The 18,672-nt window shown below is 45.3% G+C and overlaps 1 protein-coding gene across 1 annotated transcript in view; it reads right to left on the bottom strand.

Annotated features, from left to right (window-relative positions):
* Window positions 1–18,672, bottom strand: part of ophn1 (oligophrenin 1) — a 190,946-nt gene that overhangs the window by 27,960 nt on the left and 144,314 nt on the right. The window contains exons 21-22 of the mRNA XM_080187883.1: window positions 14,291–14,453; window positions 9,943–9,993 (exon numbers count right to left, since the gene is read on the bottom strand). Coding sequence (XP_080044009.1) covers window positions 9,943–9,993; window positions 14,291–14,453 — 214 coding nt within the window. The remainder of the gene's footprint in view (window positions 1–9,942; window positions 9,994–14,290; window positions 14,454–18,672) is intronic.

Here is an 18,672-nt window from a genome sequence, read left to right as displayed (position 1 = left end):
CCATCGGGAAAAAGATACAAAAGTTGGAGGTCATGTACCAAGCGACACAAGAGCAGCTTCTTCCCTGCTGCTATCAGACATTTGAATGGACCTACCTTGCATTAAGTCGATCTTTCTCTACACCCTAGCTATGACTGTAACACTACATTCTGCATTCTCTTCCTTCCTTCTCTATGAACGGTATGCTTTGTCTGTATAGTGCGCGAGAAACAATACTTTTCACTGTATACTAATACACGTGACAATAATAAATCAAATCCAAAGGCACACCATCTTAACCACCTTCTGAAGGCAATTAACGATGGGCAACAAATGTTGGAATCCCATGAAGAAATTGTAAAAGAAAAACCTTCTTGTGGCGTTAATCTGCGATTGAAGGAATGGGGTAGAATTGTTCACAAAGCACTTTTGGCTAAAAACGCTCGCAGATACTTCCATGTCACATCTAACCACTAGGCTTGGCCTAGATCAGGAGTTGTAAGTGTTAATGGGGGCTTGTTCTCCTGGTGCCACTCCTTCTGTCACCATTCTTCATTGGCTTTAGTCCTGTGCCCGGTTCTCTGCCAAGTGATATTCAACATGGAGGAGTATGGATTTGTCAGTTGCAGGGGCGAGTAACCTGTAGATGGTAATCCACAGGAGATTTCCTTGGCTGCATTCACCCTGAAACCATTTGATACAGAGTAAGCCCACCAGCAAGTCACGCACCCGGAAGCAGCTGGCATTCAGAATGCTGAGCCCAAAGATGCCAAACAAAGCATCAATTGGGCCAATTGAGAGAGCTGGGTGCGTTCTGGATCACAGGCTGCGTGTAGCCAACCCAATCAGACTGGATATCCGGCATTGGAGCTCATCATCCATGATCCGGATCGAGGTCATATCCCATAATTTAAAGAGCCAATCCGGCCTCTTTAGCGATGCAACGTAGAAATGGACCCCTCTGCATGAGGTCTCGGGTTCTTAAATCTTGAATTTAAGTCAGTGTACATTCTTCCAGCAAACAAAGAACACTGAGCGGCCAAGATTTAATTCTGCCCTCAGACACCTCATCATTACAGCCTGGGAAATGTGGAGTGTAAATCCCACTCTGAAAGCCTTTTATTCATTCTGCAAAACAACAACAGTCAATGGTCTTCTTAATGAGCACACCCTGTCTGTTACCTTCCATTTGCATAGTCCGGGCAAGATCTCAATTTGCAGACCTAGCCGCTAACTGTATGATCCCAGGCAGGCACAGTGGCACCAGGAATGCAACCTGAAGTCAGTGGCCCTTGTGTATTCTGCTCCTGTTTTTGAAGTATATTGTTCAGGCCCCTGGGACTGCACCTTTGGTACGTCGACTCTGCCAATGGAACAGAGTAAGAAGTCTGACAACACCAGGTTCAAGTCCAACCGATTTATTTGATAGTAAACTCACAAGCTTTCGAGGTTAAACTCTTTGTCAGGTGAATGGAGAGTTCTGGCCTTAGACAGACCATATAAAGCACAGACAGTTTACAGATTACTGGTTAGAATGTGAATCTTTAGGACAGACCATGAGATAATAGCGGAGAAATCTGCACTTTTGGCTCCTGGACCTGACTGAACACAACAGCTTGTGTTTGCCCAGTTTGTGAGCTTGTCATTCAAAGCTTAAAATCATGAGAGTACATGATAAGGGAGCAGGTACAACACAAACAGGCCCTCTTCAATCCAATCATGACTGATCTTTTGCCTCAACTCCACTTTTCCTCACTCCCCATATCCCTTGATTTTCTGTATTATCAGAGTCTTATATGTCCAAAGAATAAAAAACAGTACAACAGGCCCTTCAGCCCACCAAGCCTGTGCTAACACAAGATCCCTTTCTAACTAAAGAAGACCAAACTAAAGAAGAACATGCATTGAATGATGGAGCATCCACAATCCTCGAGGATGGAGGCTTCCAAAGATTCACAATTCTTTGAGTGAAGAGATTTCTCATCTCAATCTTAATCAGTGAATCCCTTATTCTGAGACTTCCCGATGCCCGTCCCACCACTATTCAGAGACTTTTCCGCAACCCTATGTTCTAAATTTCTAGGAATCAATCTGCAGAACCCCCACTGCACCATCTTCAAGGAATGTATTTCCTTCCTTAAATATGGAGACCAAGACTGCACACACTACTCTGGGGTGTGTTATCAAAGTCTATACAAGCAAGACTTCTTTATTCTTACACTCCAATCCCCTTGCAATTAAACTCAAGATGCTGCCTAACTTCCTAAGTGCTTGCTGCAACTTCGTGCCAACTTTGTGTTACTTCTACAAGTACACCCAAGTCTCTCTGAATATAAGCATTTACAAGAGTCACACCTCTTGAAAAATATTCTGCTAAGAGGTTTTCACCCCATCAGTCTCTGTGGATTCAAAAACCAGTTATTGTAAGAGAAGCACGCACATTCCAACACCTCAAACCCCATCTATAATGTCCAAATGACTGATCTCCTAAAGGTTAAAGATTAACGGTACAAGAACTGAATTTTTTTTTTAAAATACTGCAGAAAGCTTCGGAACATGGGGCTGGAAAATCCCACCCTTTCTGTCGACGGAAGCTTCCAGTCCTGCTGAAGTCAGCAGGGATTTGAATGGTTCAAAAGAACAAAGAAAGAACAGTACAGCACAGGAACAGGCCCTTCGGCCCACCAAGCCTGCACTGATCACGTTGTCCTATCTAGACCAACCACCTGTATCCCTTTATTCCCCACCTGTTCATGTGTCTATCAAATAAGTCTTAAATGTGGCAAATGTATCTGCCTCACCACCTCACTTGGCAGTGCATTCCAGACTCCCACCGTCCTCTGTGTAAAAAAAACTTTCCTCTGCACATCTCTACTGAACCTTTCCCCTTTACTTTAACTTGTGCCCCCTTGTATTTGTCATTTCTGCCCGAGGGGAAAGCTTCCAACTGTTCACCTTATAATTTTATAAACTTCTATCAGGTCACTCCTCAGCCTCCATCTTTCCAGGTAGAACAATCTCAATTTTTTTTTCAATCTCTCCTCACGGCTAATACCCTCCATACCAGACAACATCCTGGTAAATCTTTTCTGTACTCTGTCCAAAGCCTCCACATCCTTTTGGTAGTGGTAGTGGTGACCAGAATCGGACACAGTATTCTAAACGTGGCCTAACCAACATTTTATATAACTGTAACATAATTTGCCAACTTTTATACTCGATGCCCCAGCCGACAAAGGCGAGCCTGCCACGTACTCTCTTCACCACTTTTTCCACCTGTGCTGCCATTTTTAAGGATCTGTGGACCTGTACTCCCAAATCTCTGTGTGTCTATGCTCCTGATGGTTCTGCCATTTATTTTATAGCTCCCACCTGAATTGGATCTACCAAGATACATCGCCTTGCATTTGTTCAGATTAATTTTCCAGCCTACCTATATAGAGTCGTAGAGGTTTACAGCATGGAAACAGGCCCTTCAGCCCAACTTGTCCATGCCGCCCTTTTTTTTAAACCCCTAAGCTAATCCCCAATTGTCCGCATTTGGCCCATATCCCTCTATACCCATCTTATCTATATAACTATCTAAATGCTTTTTAAAAGACAAAATCATGCACGCCTCTACTACTACCTCTGGCAGCTTGTTCCAGACACTCATCGCCCTCTGTGTGAAAAAATTGCCCTGTTGTATTCTCTGACAATCTTCATCACTATCCACAGCTACAGAAATCTTAGTATCTTCTGCAAACTTGCTAATCAGCTACATTTTCCTCCAAGTTATTGATATATATTACAAACAACCGAGGCCCCCAGCACTGACCCCTGAAGAACACCACAAGTTACAGACCTCCATTCAGAAAAACACCCTTCCAAATTAGTGAGGCATGACCCCCCTGGCACAAAACCATGTTGTCTGTTACTAATGGGACCATTCAGTTCCAAATGTGTATCGATCCTATCCATAAGTTATTTATTAGTCACAAGTAAGGCTCACGTTAAACCAATGAAGTTACTATGAAATTTCCCTACTCGCCACACTCCATCGCCTGTTTGGGTCAATGCACCTAATCAGCACGGTCTTTCGTGCTGTGGGAGGAAACCGGAGCACCCGGAGGAAACCCACGCAGACACAGGGAGAATGTGCAAACTCCACGCAGACAGTGAACCGAGCCAGGAATCAAACCCAGGTCCCTGGTGCTGTGAGACAGCAGTGCTAACCAATGTGCCACCGTGCCACCCATTAGAATCTTCTCCAACAATTTCACTATCACGTACATCAAGCTCACTGGCCTATAATTATCCAGGTTATCATAGAATCACAGAACCCCCCAACTTGCTACTCTTTTCACACGATGGGATAACATTGGCTATCCTCCAATCCTCTGGGACCTCACCTGTGGCCAACGAGGAAACAAAGATTTTTGTTCGAGGCCCAGCAATTTCCTCTCATCTCCCTCAGTAACCTGGGATAGATGCCATCTGGCCCTGGGGATTTGTCTATCTTAATGCTTTTTAATACACCTAATACTTCCTCCCTTATAACAATGACATGGTCTAGAGGGTTTACATCATTAATTGATGCATCCCTCTCCTTTGAGTACCGATGCAAAGTACTCGTTAAAGATCTCACTCACTTCCTTTGGTTCTACGCATAATTTCCCTCCTTTGTCCTTGAGTGGACCAAGTCTCCCTCTTGTTCCTAACATAGGTATAAAGTGCCTTGGGATTCTCCTTAATCCTGCCTGCCAAGGACATCTTAGGGCTTTTTGCCCTAACTTCCTGTTTGAGTTTTTTTTTAAACTTTTCCTGTATTCTTCAATTCTTCTTGAAGAATTAGACATGAAGTATGCATCCTTTTTCTTTTTGACTAAATTCACAATTTCAATGGTCATCCACGATTCCCAAATCCTGCCTTTCCTATTCTTCCTTTTTACAGGCACATGCTTGTCCTCCAATCCAAATCAACTTCTCCTTAAAAGACTCCCACATGCCAGATATGGATTTACCCTCTCCCAATCAGCAGCCTCCAAATCCTGCCTAATCCAGTTGTAGTTAGCCTTCCCCCAATTTAGCACCTTAACCCTAGGGTAACACTTGTCCTTTCCCATGAGTATCCGTAAACTTATGGAATTGTTCACCACATATTCCCCCACTGCAACATTGATGACCTGACTCATTCCCTAGTACCACATCCAGTATAGACCACCCCCCTAGTAGGACTACCTACAAATTGTTCCAAAAAACCTTCCTGGACACACTTAATAAATTTCTCACCATCTGGATCCCTGGCCCTAAGAGATTTCCAGTCAATATGACAAAAATTAAAGCCTCCCACGACAACAATTCTATTATTTCTACATTTGTAGAAATTTGTTCAGATTCTGCTTACATATCCATTCCTCAGCTTCCTGTGGGCTGTTGGGAGGCCTGTAGTGCACCCTCATCACAGTGACTGCCCTCTTCCTGTTTCTGAGCTCTACCCACAGTGTTTCGTTACATGATTCTTCCAAGGTGCCCTCCCTCTGTACAGCTGTAATGTGTTCTCTAACCAGTAATGCAATCCCCCACCTCTTTTACCTTCCCCTCTGTCTCGCCTAAAACACCTAGACCCCAGAACATGTAGCTGACAGTCCTGTCCCTCTTTCAACCAAGTCTTTGTTACTGCAACCACATCCAAGTGCCACATCTGAATCAAGGCTCTAAGTTCACCTGTCTTACCTGTTGTATACTCCTTGCATTGAAGCAGGTGTACTCCAGACGCACCGAGTTTGGCCTCCCCCAGCCTGCTCTTCCTCTTAACTAGCCTGGCCATGGTCCCACGCTGCGCCCCAGTCTCTACACTTGCTAACCTACTGTTCTAATTCCCACCCCCTGTGCCACACTAGTTTAGTTCATTGCATCTGCCATGGGGAAACCCACTGCAATGGGACTAGAAAAGACATGAAGTCTTTCAGTGGGTGACACTGCATCAACATGGCATAGCAACTGTCTCGCTTATCCTTCATAGAATTACACAATAGAGAAGGAGGCCAATCAGCCCATCATGCTCATGCCGGCTTTCTGAAGGAGCCAAACAATAATTCTTACATCTTTGTTCTTTAGCAAAGCCCTGAAGAACAATTCCCTTCAAGTATTTAACTAATTTCTAGTCAGTCTGCTTCCACCAATCTTTCGGACAACGTATTCCAAATCACAAAAACGCAATACTTTAAAAAAAAGATTGAATTTTCACTCCTGGATTTGTTTGGCCAATTATCTGAAATTGGTTGCCTCTGCTACCCAACTGTTAGATTACACTGAACTGGGCCGTTCTGATCCTGCCTCAGCATCGCTGCGTATGGATAAAGTAAACCTGCTGAGTGCCACATTGTACCTGTCAGCTGCCGGCCACACGCTTTAGAATTCAAATCCCACTCCAGGACTTGAGCACAAAAACTGCAGCTGACACTCCCGTGTCGCGCTGTCAGTGGGACTGTTGTCGTTAGGGTGGGACGATAAGCTGTCTGCCTCTCACCGAAATGTGAAAGATCTCATGGCTTCATGTTGAAGAGGAGCTGTGAAGTTCTCCTAGAGCCTTGGCCAATATTTATCCCTCACTCACGATGGAGGTTGAGGGGGGACCTGATAGGAGTCTACAGGGTTATGAGGGGCATGGACAGAGTGGATAGTCAGCAGCTTTTTCCAAGGGTGGAAGAGTCAATTACTAGGGGGCATAGGTTTAAGTGCGAGGGGCAAGGTTCAAGAGGCAAGTTCTTTCTTGCACAGAGGGTGGTGGGTGCCTGGAACTCACTGCCGGGGGAGGTAGTGGAAGTGGAAGCAGATATGATAGCGACTTTTGAGGGGCGTCTGGACAAATACATGAATAGGACGAGAATAGAGGGATATGGTCCCCAGAAGTGTAGGGGGGTTTTAGTTCAGTCAGGCAGCATGGTCAGAGCAGGCTTGGAGGGCCGAAGAGCCTGTTTCTGTGCTGTAATTTTCTTTGTTCTCATCAACATCACACCAGCACTGATACAGAGGCAATATCACACCACGGGTTGTGGAAACTTTGGTGTAATTTCCTACAAAAAAATATTTCATTGGCAGTAAAACACAGATCCAGTGGTCACGAAAAGTGCTATATAAATGCAAGTCGTTCCTCCCCCCCCAACAACTGTGCATGCATTGTTTACTTACCCCCATTGCTCACTTTATCCACCCCAAATGCAGTTACGTCTAGGCTCTCTCGGCACACTGCAAATCCATCCGAAATAAAAATATGGCAGCCACTCAACCATGTCAGCTCAGCTGAGGTGAGTTTCAATATGTCAAGTGCCTGCAACTACATTGACAGGAAGACCAGCTCTCCAAAGCATGGTTGTTCGTTAAATTGGTGTTGTAACACTCAAAGCGCCAAATCACCCATTATTTCCTCTGGGCTGAATTCTCCCCTCGGAGACAAAATCCCCTAGCGGGGGCAAGGATGGGGAGTGTTGACAGGGCAACGGAAAACCACCATATCTTCCATCCCAGCATAATTAATGGTATATCCGGGAGATCTGCGCCGTCTTCTGTGGCGAGGTGGACTTGATGGTATATGCCCCGTCATTGTATCCGAGTGTCATATTTAAAAAGGCGACTGATGTCACTGAACCACCGCTGAGGAAAGGAGATGAACCTTCAGGAACATTCTGAGGCTGAAAGATCCACCTGACAGATGCTCCACCCCACCCACTGCCATGACATTCCAGAGTCCAGGGTCACTGGCGGTCTCCATCCCAAACTCTGGAGGCAGCCTCAGGAATTCTTCGGGTAAATTCCAACTTTTGGACACCATATTGGGGTCCAGATGTGTTCTAGACTGGAGAGTGTGCGCTGCAGGTGCAGCAAAGAATTGGGTTTTGTGTGCGTATGTGCATGTGGGGGTGGGGGGGGGGGTGCAGTGAGGGGATTCCAGTCTGGGCTTCATCTACATTCCATTAGCAGGATGAAAATTGGTTTCAAGACACCCTACAGTCGATACTTCACCCAGCAGGGTGGGCAGCCTCAGAAGGTCTCGCTGTAATTTCACGCTGGCGTGAAACAAACTTGTTGACCTTCCGCCAAATTCTGCCCTTCCACCGTCATTAATCCGGCCATGAGAGAATCCTGCCCCATATCATTTACCATTATAAACAGGGGTACAAAAGTAAAACACTGCTGACCTTTATTCCAAACCTTCTTACTTCCATTGCAACTCACTTTTCTCTTTGTTTCATGACATCTTTACTATTTAATTGCCCCTGCCCTATCCCTGACTTTTCCTGCAGTTCCACCTGAGTCCTCAACCCCCTCACCCCTCCCTCCCCCAAACCATTTATAAACAGCTTAAAACATCACAATTCAACCTCTCTTCAGTTCCAAAAGAGTCATATTCGACTCAAAACATTAATTGTGTTTCTCTCTCCACAGACGGCGCCAGACCTGCTGAGTTTATCCAGCACGCTCTTTTCATAATAAAACAAGGGACTGGATTATTTTCTGTCGCTTGGTCTCTTAGCAGAGCTTCATTTGCTGGTTCTGAACTTCAGGGAGAATCCCACAGACTATTATAAGTACATTATACCTGTACATGTTTTAATCAAGGAATAGTTGCAATAAAAGCCTTTCCAAAAAAGGTTCTGAGACCCTGTGAAGTGGAGGAATAGATTAGAAAGATCAGTGTTTATTTACTTTCAACTCAATCTTGATTCATGCAACTTGCAAAAAACTATGGTGGACAATGGAAACAACTCCACCATTGAGACCTCATGGCTTGGAATTTTCTCCTGGACATGCAGTGTGATGCCAGATTTTCCCACGATTTTTATCCTGTAATAAAGTCCTGCCAGTGCACAGATGGTCAGTGTAGACAGATGCCAGCTCCTTCCCAGTGTTAAACACACACCTGCATTGTTAAACTAGATGCCATCAACATGCCCACTTTAAAAGGTAAGCACCAGAGATTTCCTCAAAGGTTCACCTGATCGGCCAGCACAGCTCCAGCACAAGATCAGAAGGGAAACCCAGCATGCACTGTGCTTGCAGCAAGGTTTCTGTCAATCTTCTGCCAAAGATGTATTAGTTTATTTACTCGTGTCACAAGTAGGCTTATATTAACACTGCAATGATTTTACTGTGAAAATCTCCTAGTCTCCACACTCCTGCACCTGCTCGGGTTACACTGAGGGAGAATTTAGCTCGGCCAATGTACCTAACCAGCATGTCTTTCAGACTGTGGGAGGAAACCGGAGCACCTGGAGGAAACGCATGCAGACACGGAGAGAACATGCAAACTCGGCACAGACAGTGACCCAAGCCGGGAATCGAATCCAGGTCCCTGGCGCTGTGAGGCAGCAGTGCTAACCACTGTGCCACCCATTAGCCAATCGCTCTGAGAAAAATCCAGAGTCATTTTGCTTTATCAATCAGTAAGAACTTAAATGTGAATGTATTTCAAATTGAGCAGTAAACAGTCTAATAAAATCTGTCTGCAAATTGCAACCCTAAGCCAATGCTGCCAAGATTGATAACTTAGCAGCAGAGGAGGAATTAAACTTTATTCTTTCCTCACTCCCTCGCCACACAGTACCACACCTTTCATTAGCACCCGACGCAAGGGTACAAATAATAAAGCAACTTCCCGGACTCCATGCAAGTTTTTATAGAGTGTGTGCAACACGGGTGGTGGGCATGTTTAAACTGGAGATTTATGAAGCAGAATGTTTGATTCTGTGATTCAGCACAAGTCACAGCGAGGAACGCTCTTTGTTTCAAAATCCTGAAGGTTTAAGCTTTCCTGGTAAAACTGATTCCATTAATTTGTTACAAAAAAAAACACTTGTGCAGAAGATACTCTGACAAGGTCTTTCTTTGGGAACAAAAGATTTCTTCATGGGGTTTTAGCAACGGGGCGAGTGATTATCCATGGGTTATGGAAAGGCGTCAATAGTAATTATTGTCTCTTACCCGCCTGTTTTTCTAGCAGCATTTTCGAAAAACTTGGCTCTGGAAGCAACCCTATAAATTAAAACAGCAAAGTCTTTAAGAATCCCCTTGCAAAAAGTGAACCATCATAAATCCAACAGGAAAGATCATAACTCTACGTTCCGGTGGCTGCCTGCTAGAATTGCAATCTATTTCAAGAAGCTTTGATCGTTGCTAAATATTTCATTTGGTTGTATGAGCAAAACGGTGGGTTTTTTTTTGAGCATGCGAATCTAAATGTGTATCTGTTACCACACTCACGAAAAAAAATCACATTCGTTAAAAAGCAAAGAATTGAATTTTGTCAGAGTCAGCACAGTCACAGCTTTGGGCAGAGAGTCTCGCAGGCGCCCAGTATGGCTGCTATGAGCTGGCACCGTGTAGCCAACACCAGGCGCCAGGGTGTTGCTTATCCAATAGCTGCTCGTAAAGGCAATGTGTGGGCCAGAGGAAAATATCTGTCTGCAACGTCTTTCAAAGAGATGGTTTTAATTTTGTTGACCCATTTAGACTGAAATTCAAAACCCAAAGCAAGGGTTGCACAATGTGCTCGCGTATAATAGTGCTGGAAAATCCTCCAAAAAGCAGATTTCTCCCACCACCTCCTGCAAACCCAGAATGAGACGTGTTAAGTGCAGAGCACCACGCAAGTCTTCAAGTACTAGTGACTGCTTGAATCAACTTGAGTAAGTGCAGCTCCCAAAACATCAAGAGGGAAAGAGGTAAAGCCAGCCCAACATTCCTTTTATTCATTATGTGGACAGTCATGGATTGGGAGCAGCGATGCTTTATTTTCATTACATAATTAGCCCGTTCATTCAGGAAAGGCAGCAGTTGAAATGTACCCAGCGTGAATCACTGCTTTCAGATAACGGCAAAAGTAGAGAGAAGAGGAGAGAAGAAAAATAAAGAGCTAGAAGAATATGAAGGCCTCAGTGGTGTACTAAGTTGATGGATAATGACCTCGCAAGGCAGTTAGCTGTTCTGCCTCACAGTGCCAGGAACCCATTCCAGCATCGGGTAACTGTCTAGGAGGAGTTTGCATGTTCTCCTCATGTCCAGATGGGTTTCCATTGGGTTCTCCAGTTTCCTCCCACAGTCCAAAGATGTGAGGGTTACACTGGCCATGCTAAAGTCCCCTTTAGTGTCAGGGGGATTAGCAGGGTAAATGTGTGGGGTTAGGGGGATAGGGCCTGGGTGGGATTGTTATTGACGTAGGCCCGATGGGCCTCCTTCGGCACGGTAGGGATTCTATGAGTCCGTGACCTTTGGCACCAGGGTTCCAATTTAACCCAAACTTATTTGATGAGGATCTTCCTATGAGGCAGTTACATGAAATGAGTTGGGGCAAATCTCAGTCCACTTTGTATTGCGGTAAGTGGCACTTCCCTGAAGTCGGGGCTGATACACACCCGTGGGAGGGAATAAAGATGGAGGAAAGGACCACATTCGCCACAGTGGAATAGTTCTGAAATCTCACTGGGAGAAGAGGTGATTAAATAAACCTTTCTATGGGCTTATTTCTTGACAGCTGGAGTTTGTATAAAGCCGGAGCACCCACTTGTTTGTGGCAGCCATGAACAAATTAGATTGGTAACTGGATCCTGGGATTCAAAGTTATCCAGCAATTTTGTGTTCAGTTTTAACGAGTGAACAGGGAACCACCTTAATCTGGTTAATTAAATAGTGAATAAATTGTCATCTTCCATTTGGTTCATTAAAGTGCGTGACTAGAATGAAAATGATGTGGAGATGCCGGCGTTGGACTGGGGTGGGCACAGTAAGAAGTCTCACAACACCAGGTTAAAGTTCAACAGGTTTATTTGGAATCACGAGCTTTCGGAGCACTGCTCCTTCTCACCTAATGTTGCGAGACTCCTTAGAATGAAGATGGCACAATAAAGTGGCATGGTGTCACCTATCCCCATTTTGGTTCTAACTGAAGTTATGCCGAGGATGGTCGGTGGCAGTCTCACTCTGGAGGCGAGGCTAACACTAGTTTGGGATGTTTGAGGTGACCTGGCATTTCCTGTTGGAAACTGGGCAGACAAATCTGTTCTCTTAGAAATAGGAGTTCAGGTCCACGTGGACATAGAGTTCATAGTGAGCAATCGATATCAGAATTCCACCCTAGTCACCCAAGAAAATAAAAATTAGCCAAAGATGTAATCAAAGTAACATTTTATTCTAAACAGATTCAGAGAGTTATACGTCAAACTGATGCAGACAGAAATGCCCGAGGTTATATACACCAACCTAGCGGAGCGAGTGGTTGGATGTTTGAAGCCTGTAATTGTTTAGGATTTTGATTGAACTGGCAGTTAGCACAATCTGTTTGTGAAATAGTGGCGCTCACCCAGCCTGTACTGCGAGCACATCTCTAACCAAAACTAACCCGTGGCAAAGGAGAAAACACCTTTGCATTCAACATGAAAAAAAAATTGTATTTGAATTAAAACCTGAGGGAGACCGTGAAAAATAATTTGCTATGAACCAACTCTCAGACAGACAATGAACAACACAGTGGTTTAGATGTCAAGTTCACACTGTCAGGGTTCGAAAGTCCAATCCCAGCTTGGTGTAAATTAGTTTCAACTTGGTTTAGAAAAAGAAAAGTTATTAGCAAACTGACCCGTATTCAAAAGGGACGAGGTTGAAAATCGGTGTGTGATTTTCATTCCCGTTGTGCTTTTTTTGTAGAAAAATCATATAAAAATACATTTGTTTTTCTATGCCACGTTGCAGGGCTTGGCTTAGAGAGGTGAGGGTTTAACCTGCTTTGGGTTGTGAAGGCAGTGTAGGGTGATCCGCAGGGCAGTCTCTTCAAAGGACTCCCTTCCAGAAATCTAGATAAGGAAGTTTCCTCAGATGAACAGAAGGCTAGTTAGGCCCCCAGCCCTGTCCCATCATTCCATCAGATCATGGACAATCTGTAGCCTAACTCCCCTTTGCGTGGATACTGACAACCAGTTGACAAAATAAGCAAAGTAGAAGAATTTCTCTCTTTAGCCCCTCACCACAGCAAACTCACACAGAGGTGATCCAACAGAGTTTAGCTCTGAAAACCTTGTTGTTTCTCTGATGTTTTTCTTTCTTGTTTCATGATTTTTTTTCCCATTCAGTTTGTTTCAAAAAAAAACACTTTTGTGTATTTGTGAAATCTAAAATTCCCAGAGCCATGTGTTAACACGTTCTGGAGTTGGAGTTTGCTTAAATCACAAGAGGTTTTAGTTAGTAAAAATATCTTTAACAGCAGATACACTGGTCCTTATCTAAAAGGAGGAATAAGGGAGGGGATTGGAATTGAATTCCATAAAAACAATAAAGAATTCCACAATTGTTATGACTGGATCTATTCAATTTCTAATCCTTTTTGTATACTAAAGCGTATAAAAATATTTCAGCTAGCTTAACTTACCATACAGTAGTACAGCCAAGGTGGGGGCAGTGTACTCCATACATATCCCACCTTTCCCCCGCCCTTACTAAGACGTAAATCGGGAGCTTGCCCACAAAAAAAGCAGAATGTCCCACAGCAATTTAAAGCTTGGCTTGGCATTCACTGGCTCAAGGCAAGACTTCTGCTCCCATCGGGGGGGAAAGAATCTCACCGAGGAGTGGGCTGCCACTGAATCCTTTAGGCTGGCTGCTCTGCAGCGCCACGTTTGGGTGATGGCTACTGCTGGGACTGCAGGTGGAACCCAAGAGGAGAAGGTCATGGAAGATGAACTGAAGACAAGTCCCGGCTACCACTGGCAGGATCCGGCTAACGCAGTGGGGAACCGGGGTGTAGGGGCTGGGAGGAAGGAGGAAGGGGCAAAGAGGGAAGGATGACCTTGTGGTGGTGGTGGTGCTGCGGACAGATGCAGGGCACCACGAAGGAGGCACGTGGTCAAGCAACATCTTCATCATGTCGCACCGCACCCCCCCACCCGACACCATTACACTACCCCACAACCCCCACTCATCCCACTGTAAAATAGGAAAATGGGGGACAGGGTGGGGTGGGCGCAAGGTAGCAGGGAGGCCACATGTTGCATTCTATAAGCTCTGACTGCACCGCCCCCGCCCCTCACCCCAAACGGGTGCGAGTGGGAGAGAGAGAGAAGGTGGGGGGTGAGGGTAAAGAGAGAGAGGTAGGTCACGAGGTGAGCCGTGAGGGGGGAGTGGAGTAGAAGGAGGGTAGAGAGAGGGGGAGGGAAGGGAGGGAGAGTGAGAGTGAGAACGAGAGTGAATGATAACTGCGCAGCCATACTTGATGATGCAGGACAATTGGAGGGGGAAGGAAAGGAGGAGAGACAAAAATACAATTCAAAAAAAGGAAGTTTACACAGAAGATGGAGAATCTTCCGTGCCAGTGGACTGCTCTACTTTCAGTGGTGGTGGGGCTTTATCACGACAAGGAGGATCTGGTGGTCTCATGGGAGGACGCTGAAGGCCGGATGAGGTCTTCTCCTGATGGCTTCGGCTTACATTAACATTACTGTAATCACCTGGAAAAGAAGAAAAATAAAAATATTTCATAAATGCAAATAAGATGCAAATCGCTGAGAAATGGCTGCTTCCGCCTTCAGGGGGAGCTGTATGGAGATCAGGACGGTACTTTGACCCTCCACCAAATCACAAAACTGTTACAGCTCAGGAGGAGGCCGTTCGGCCTGGGTTAACCCTAATTCTAACCCTCCTTCGCCCTCAAACCCAACATATTCTTCTGTTTCAGTCCAATTGCTTTTGACTTATTGACACTGCCTCCACCATTTGGCACATCCTCAGGCAGCGTATTCCAGACTGTAATCACTCGCTGTATGAGAAAGCATTTCCTCGTGTCGACTTTGCTTCTTTGGCCAGCTTTAAATCTGTGCCCTCTCCTTCTCACTCCGCCGCGGGAACAGTTTTTCCCTCACTACTTTGTCCAGATCCTCACGATTTTCAACGTCTCTATCAATTCTCCTCTCAGCTTCTTCTCCAAGTGGAACGGCCCTAACCACTCCAGCCTACCTTCATAGCTGAAGTTCCTCATCGCTAGAACTACTCACGTGAATTTTCCCTGCACTCTATCCAATGCCTTCACATCTTTCCTAAAGTGAGGATCCCAGATCTGGATACAACCGGTTCACAACCCCTGATCAATATGGTTTATAACTGAATTCAGCACTAATGGGAGATATCATGCAGACATTAAACGCCCCTCAACCTTGAGAATAGAATCATAGAATCCCCACAGTGCAGCAAGAGGCCATTCAGTCCATCGAGTCGGCACTGACAACAATCCCACGCAGGCCCCATACCCGTAACCCCACGTTTATCCTGCTAATCCCCCTGACATCATGGGGCAATTTACCATGGCCAATCCAACTCCCCCACACATCTTTGGCTGTCTACACCTCAGCTATGATAACACTACATTCTGCACCCTCTCCTTTCCTTCTCTGTGAATGGTATTCTTTGTCCATACAGCGCGCAAGAAACAATACTTTGCACTATATGCTGAAACATATGACAATAATAAATCAAAAAACAAACCGGAGAACCCAGAGGAAACCCAAGCAGATACGGGGAGAACATGCAAACTTTACAGAGTCAGTGACCCGAGTCTGGAATCAAACCTAGGTCCCTGGTGCTGTAAGGCAGCAGTAAACAAAAAGTTTAAAGTTTATTTATTAGGCACAAGTAGGCTTACATTAACACTGTGATGAAGGTACTGTGGAATTCCCATTGTCGTCACAGTCCGGCACCTGTTCGAGTACACTGAGGGAGAATTTAGCATGGCCAAATCACCTAACCAGCACATCTTTTGGACTGTGGGAGAAACCTGGAGAAACTGGAGGAAACCCATGCAGACACGAGGAGAATGTACAAGTGCCACACAGACAGTGACTCAAGCCGGGAATTGGACCCGGGTCCCTGGCGCTGTGAGGCAGTAGTGCTAATCACTGTGCTACCGCGCTGCCTTTAGATTTAGCTGGTTTTAGATGCGGCATAGAAAAGGCATTTTGTGATGAATCTCTCCTTCAGTAACAATGACAGCGATGACCAAGTCATCGTGACGAACCTAACCTCCACAATGTGATTAAGACAAACAAACATCTGCTGCCAGATAGCTTGAGAACCATCTGTGGAAATCACAAGAAATGAGAACAATGGAGAGATCTCACTTGGGGTACAATATCTCCCGAGACATTCAGATTCCACAAAAAATTGCTGGGAAGATCGGTTTGTATCAGACAGGTCTAAATGGGGCTGGAGAATTGTGGAACTGGAAGTGTAACGAATGGTGTGACTGCCTGAAATTGATTGAAATCAGTGCAACATTCACAGAAGTCAGTTGCTTGTTAGGAATGGCACTGGAGGCAGCATGCGACCGGTGCTGTTTTGTGTTGGCTGTACACAAGAACTAGGAGCAAGAGTAGACAATTGGCCCCTTGAGCCTGCTCCACCATTCAGTAAGATCATGGCTGATCTTTTCATGGACTCAGCTCCACTTATCCGCCCACTCATCATAACCTTTAATTCCATGACCGTTGAAAAATTTATCTATCCTTACCTTAAGAACATTCAATGAGGTAGCCTCAACTGTTTCACTGGGCAGGGAATTCCACAGATTCACAACCCTCTGTGTGAAGTAGTTCCTCTCCAACTCAGCCCTAAATCTGCTCCTCCTTATTTTGAGGATATGCCACCTAGTTCTAATTTCACCCGCCACCAGAAACAACTTCCCTGCTTCTGTCTTACCTATTCCCTTCATAATTTTATAGATCTCCCCTCATTCTTCTAAATTCCAATGAGGCGATGTAACAATCTGATGTAAAGACTGTCTTAATGACTAAGCAACGAATCAAACCTGCCCAGCCAGAGGTTCGCTCGCTCTCTGAGTAAGGTGTCATCATGAGGACAGAATCATTTACATCCCGCCATGGCTAACTTGACAGGTCAGTGCCTCACAGGCCGTATCTGGAGCACAGAAGGTTTTGCCCTTAATTTACTTGCTGCGTACTTGGCTGCTGGATCTTGAATGGGAGCTGGGAATCTGAAAACCGCTGCAAATTTTAAAAGCGTAACGTGTGTGAGCCAAACACCCAGGGGGAGGCTATGTTTTGGGCCAGTGGGGGTTAACTGAGGTCACTGTTCACAGGTTGAGCCGAGAGTTTTAATGGAATCGGTTATCTAGGAATGTAAAAAAAAATCAAAAGCAATGGATTCCAATGATGAAGCTTTGAACTGCTGGATTTGAGCATGGGGCTGTTTTTCAAGGTGCGTGTAATAAGAACATGAGAAATAGGAGCAGGAGTTGGCCATCTAGCCCTTCGAGCCTGCCCCGCCATTCAATAAGATCATGGCTGATCTCAAGTGGATCAGTTCCATTTTCCCGCTTTCTCCCCATAACCCTTAATCCAGGAGAATAGAACAGTGGTACAAAGGCTTCTTTTAAAGCAGCCTTAGATCAGTGTCTTCCAATAGAGATTGTTGATTAGTCATAGACAGCCACAGCAACCCTGTTTTACTCTCACACACCAATTGGAGGAGAAACTCCTGAAACTCTACACTAGGCACTGTATAAAAATAAAATACTGCGGATAGGGGGACATCTGAAATAAAATCAGAAAATGCTGGATAAACTCAGCAGGTCTGGCAGCATCTGTGGAGCGAGAAACCGTTAACGTTTGGAGTCTAGATGGCACTTACGTAGAGCTGGAGAGTCATAGAATCCCCTACAGTGCAGAAGGAGGCCATTCAGCCCATCGAACCTGCACCAACAACAATCCTATCCCATCCCCATAACGCCACATATTTACACTGCTAATCCCCCCTGACACTAAGGAGCAATTTAGCATGGCCAATCGACCTAACCCGCACATTTTTGGTGTGTGGGAGCAAACCGGAGCACCCGGAGGAAACCCACACAGACATGGGGGAGAATATGCGGACTTTGCACAGACCCAAGGCTGGATTTGAACCTGGGTCCCTGCTGCTGCGAGGCAGCAGTGCTAACCACTGTGCTACCACTGCTGAGAGAAAAGGTAGAAATGTAAAGAAGTTATATAGTTGGAAAGGGGGGAGGAGGAAGTGGAACAGAACCCAAAAACTGGGATGGTCGGGACAAAGGAGAGTTTGACAAATCTGTTGTGGTCATGAGGTAAAGGGGAGTGTTAATGATGACATTAAGCAATGGAGAGTGTTAATGGAGGCAAAAGAGGTAGCAGAATTGTTAATGGGAGATAAACTGAACAACAAGGGGCACGTAGAGGAGGAACTTTGTTCCGCCAGGCCAGGGAGCTGAAAACAACTAACTACAAAAGTGAAGTGAGGGTGGGAGGGGTCAAGATGGAGAGAAAAGGTCACAACCTAACGTTGTTGAACTCAATGTTGAGTCCGAGAAGGCTGCAATGTGCCTAATCGGAAGAAGTGTTGTTCTTCCAGTTTGTGTTGGTCATCACTGGAACATTACAGCAGGCGGAGGATGGATGGATGTGTGTGCATGAGAGCAAGACACTGAGTTAAAATGGCAAGCGACCGGAAGGTTGGGGTCATGCTTGTGGACAGAGTGAAGGTGTTCCGCAAAGCAGTCACCCAGTCTGCGTTCCGCTTTCCCAACATAGGAAAGACTGCACTGGGAGCAGCAAATACAATAGACTAAATTATGAAAAGTGAAACGCTGCTCCATCTGAAAGGAGTGTTTGGCCATTGGACAGTGAGGAGGATAAAAGATAAATA

This window comes from Carcharhinus amblyrhynchos, chromosome 4 (assembly GCF_965287045.1).
Source record: "Carcharhinus amblyrhynchos chromosome 4, sCarAmb.v2.hapA, whole genome shotgun sequence".
Taxonomy (NCBI): domain Eukaryota; kingdom Metazoa; phylum Chordata; class Chondrichthyes; order Carcharhiniformes; family Carcharhinidae; genus Carcharhinus; species Carcharhinus amblyrhynchos.
This window is presented reverse-complemented; position numbering and strand designations above follow the sequence as displayed.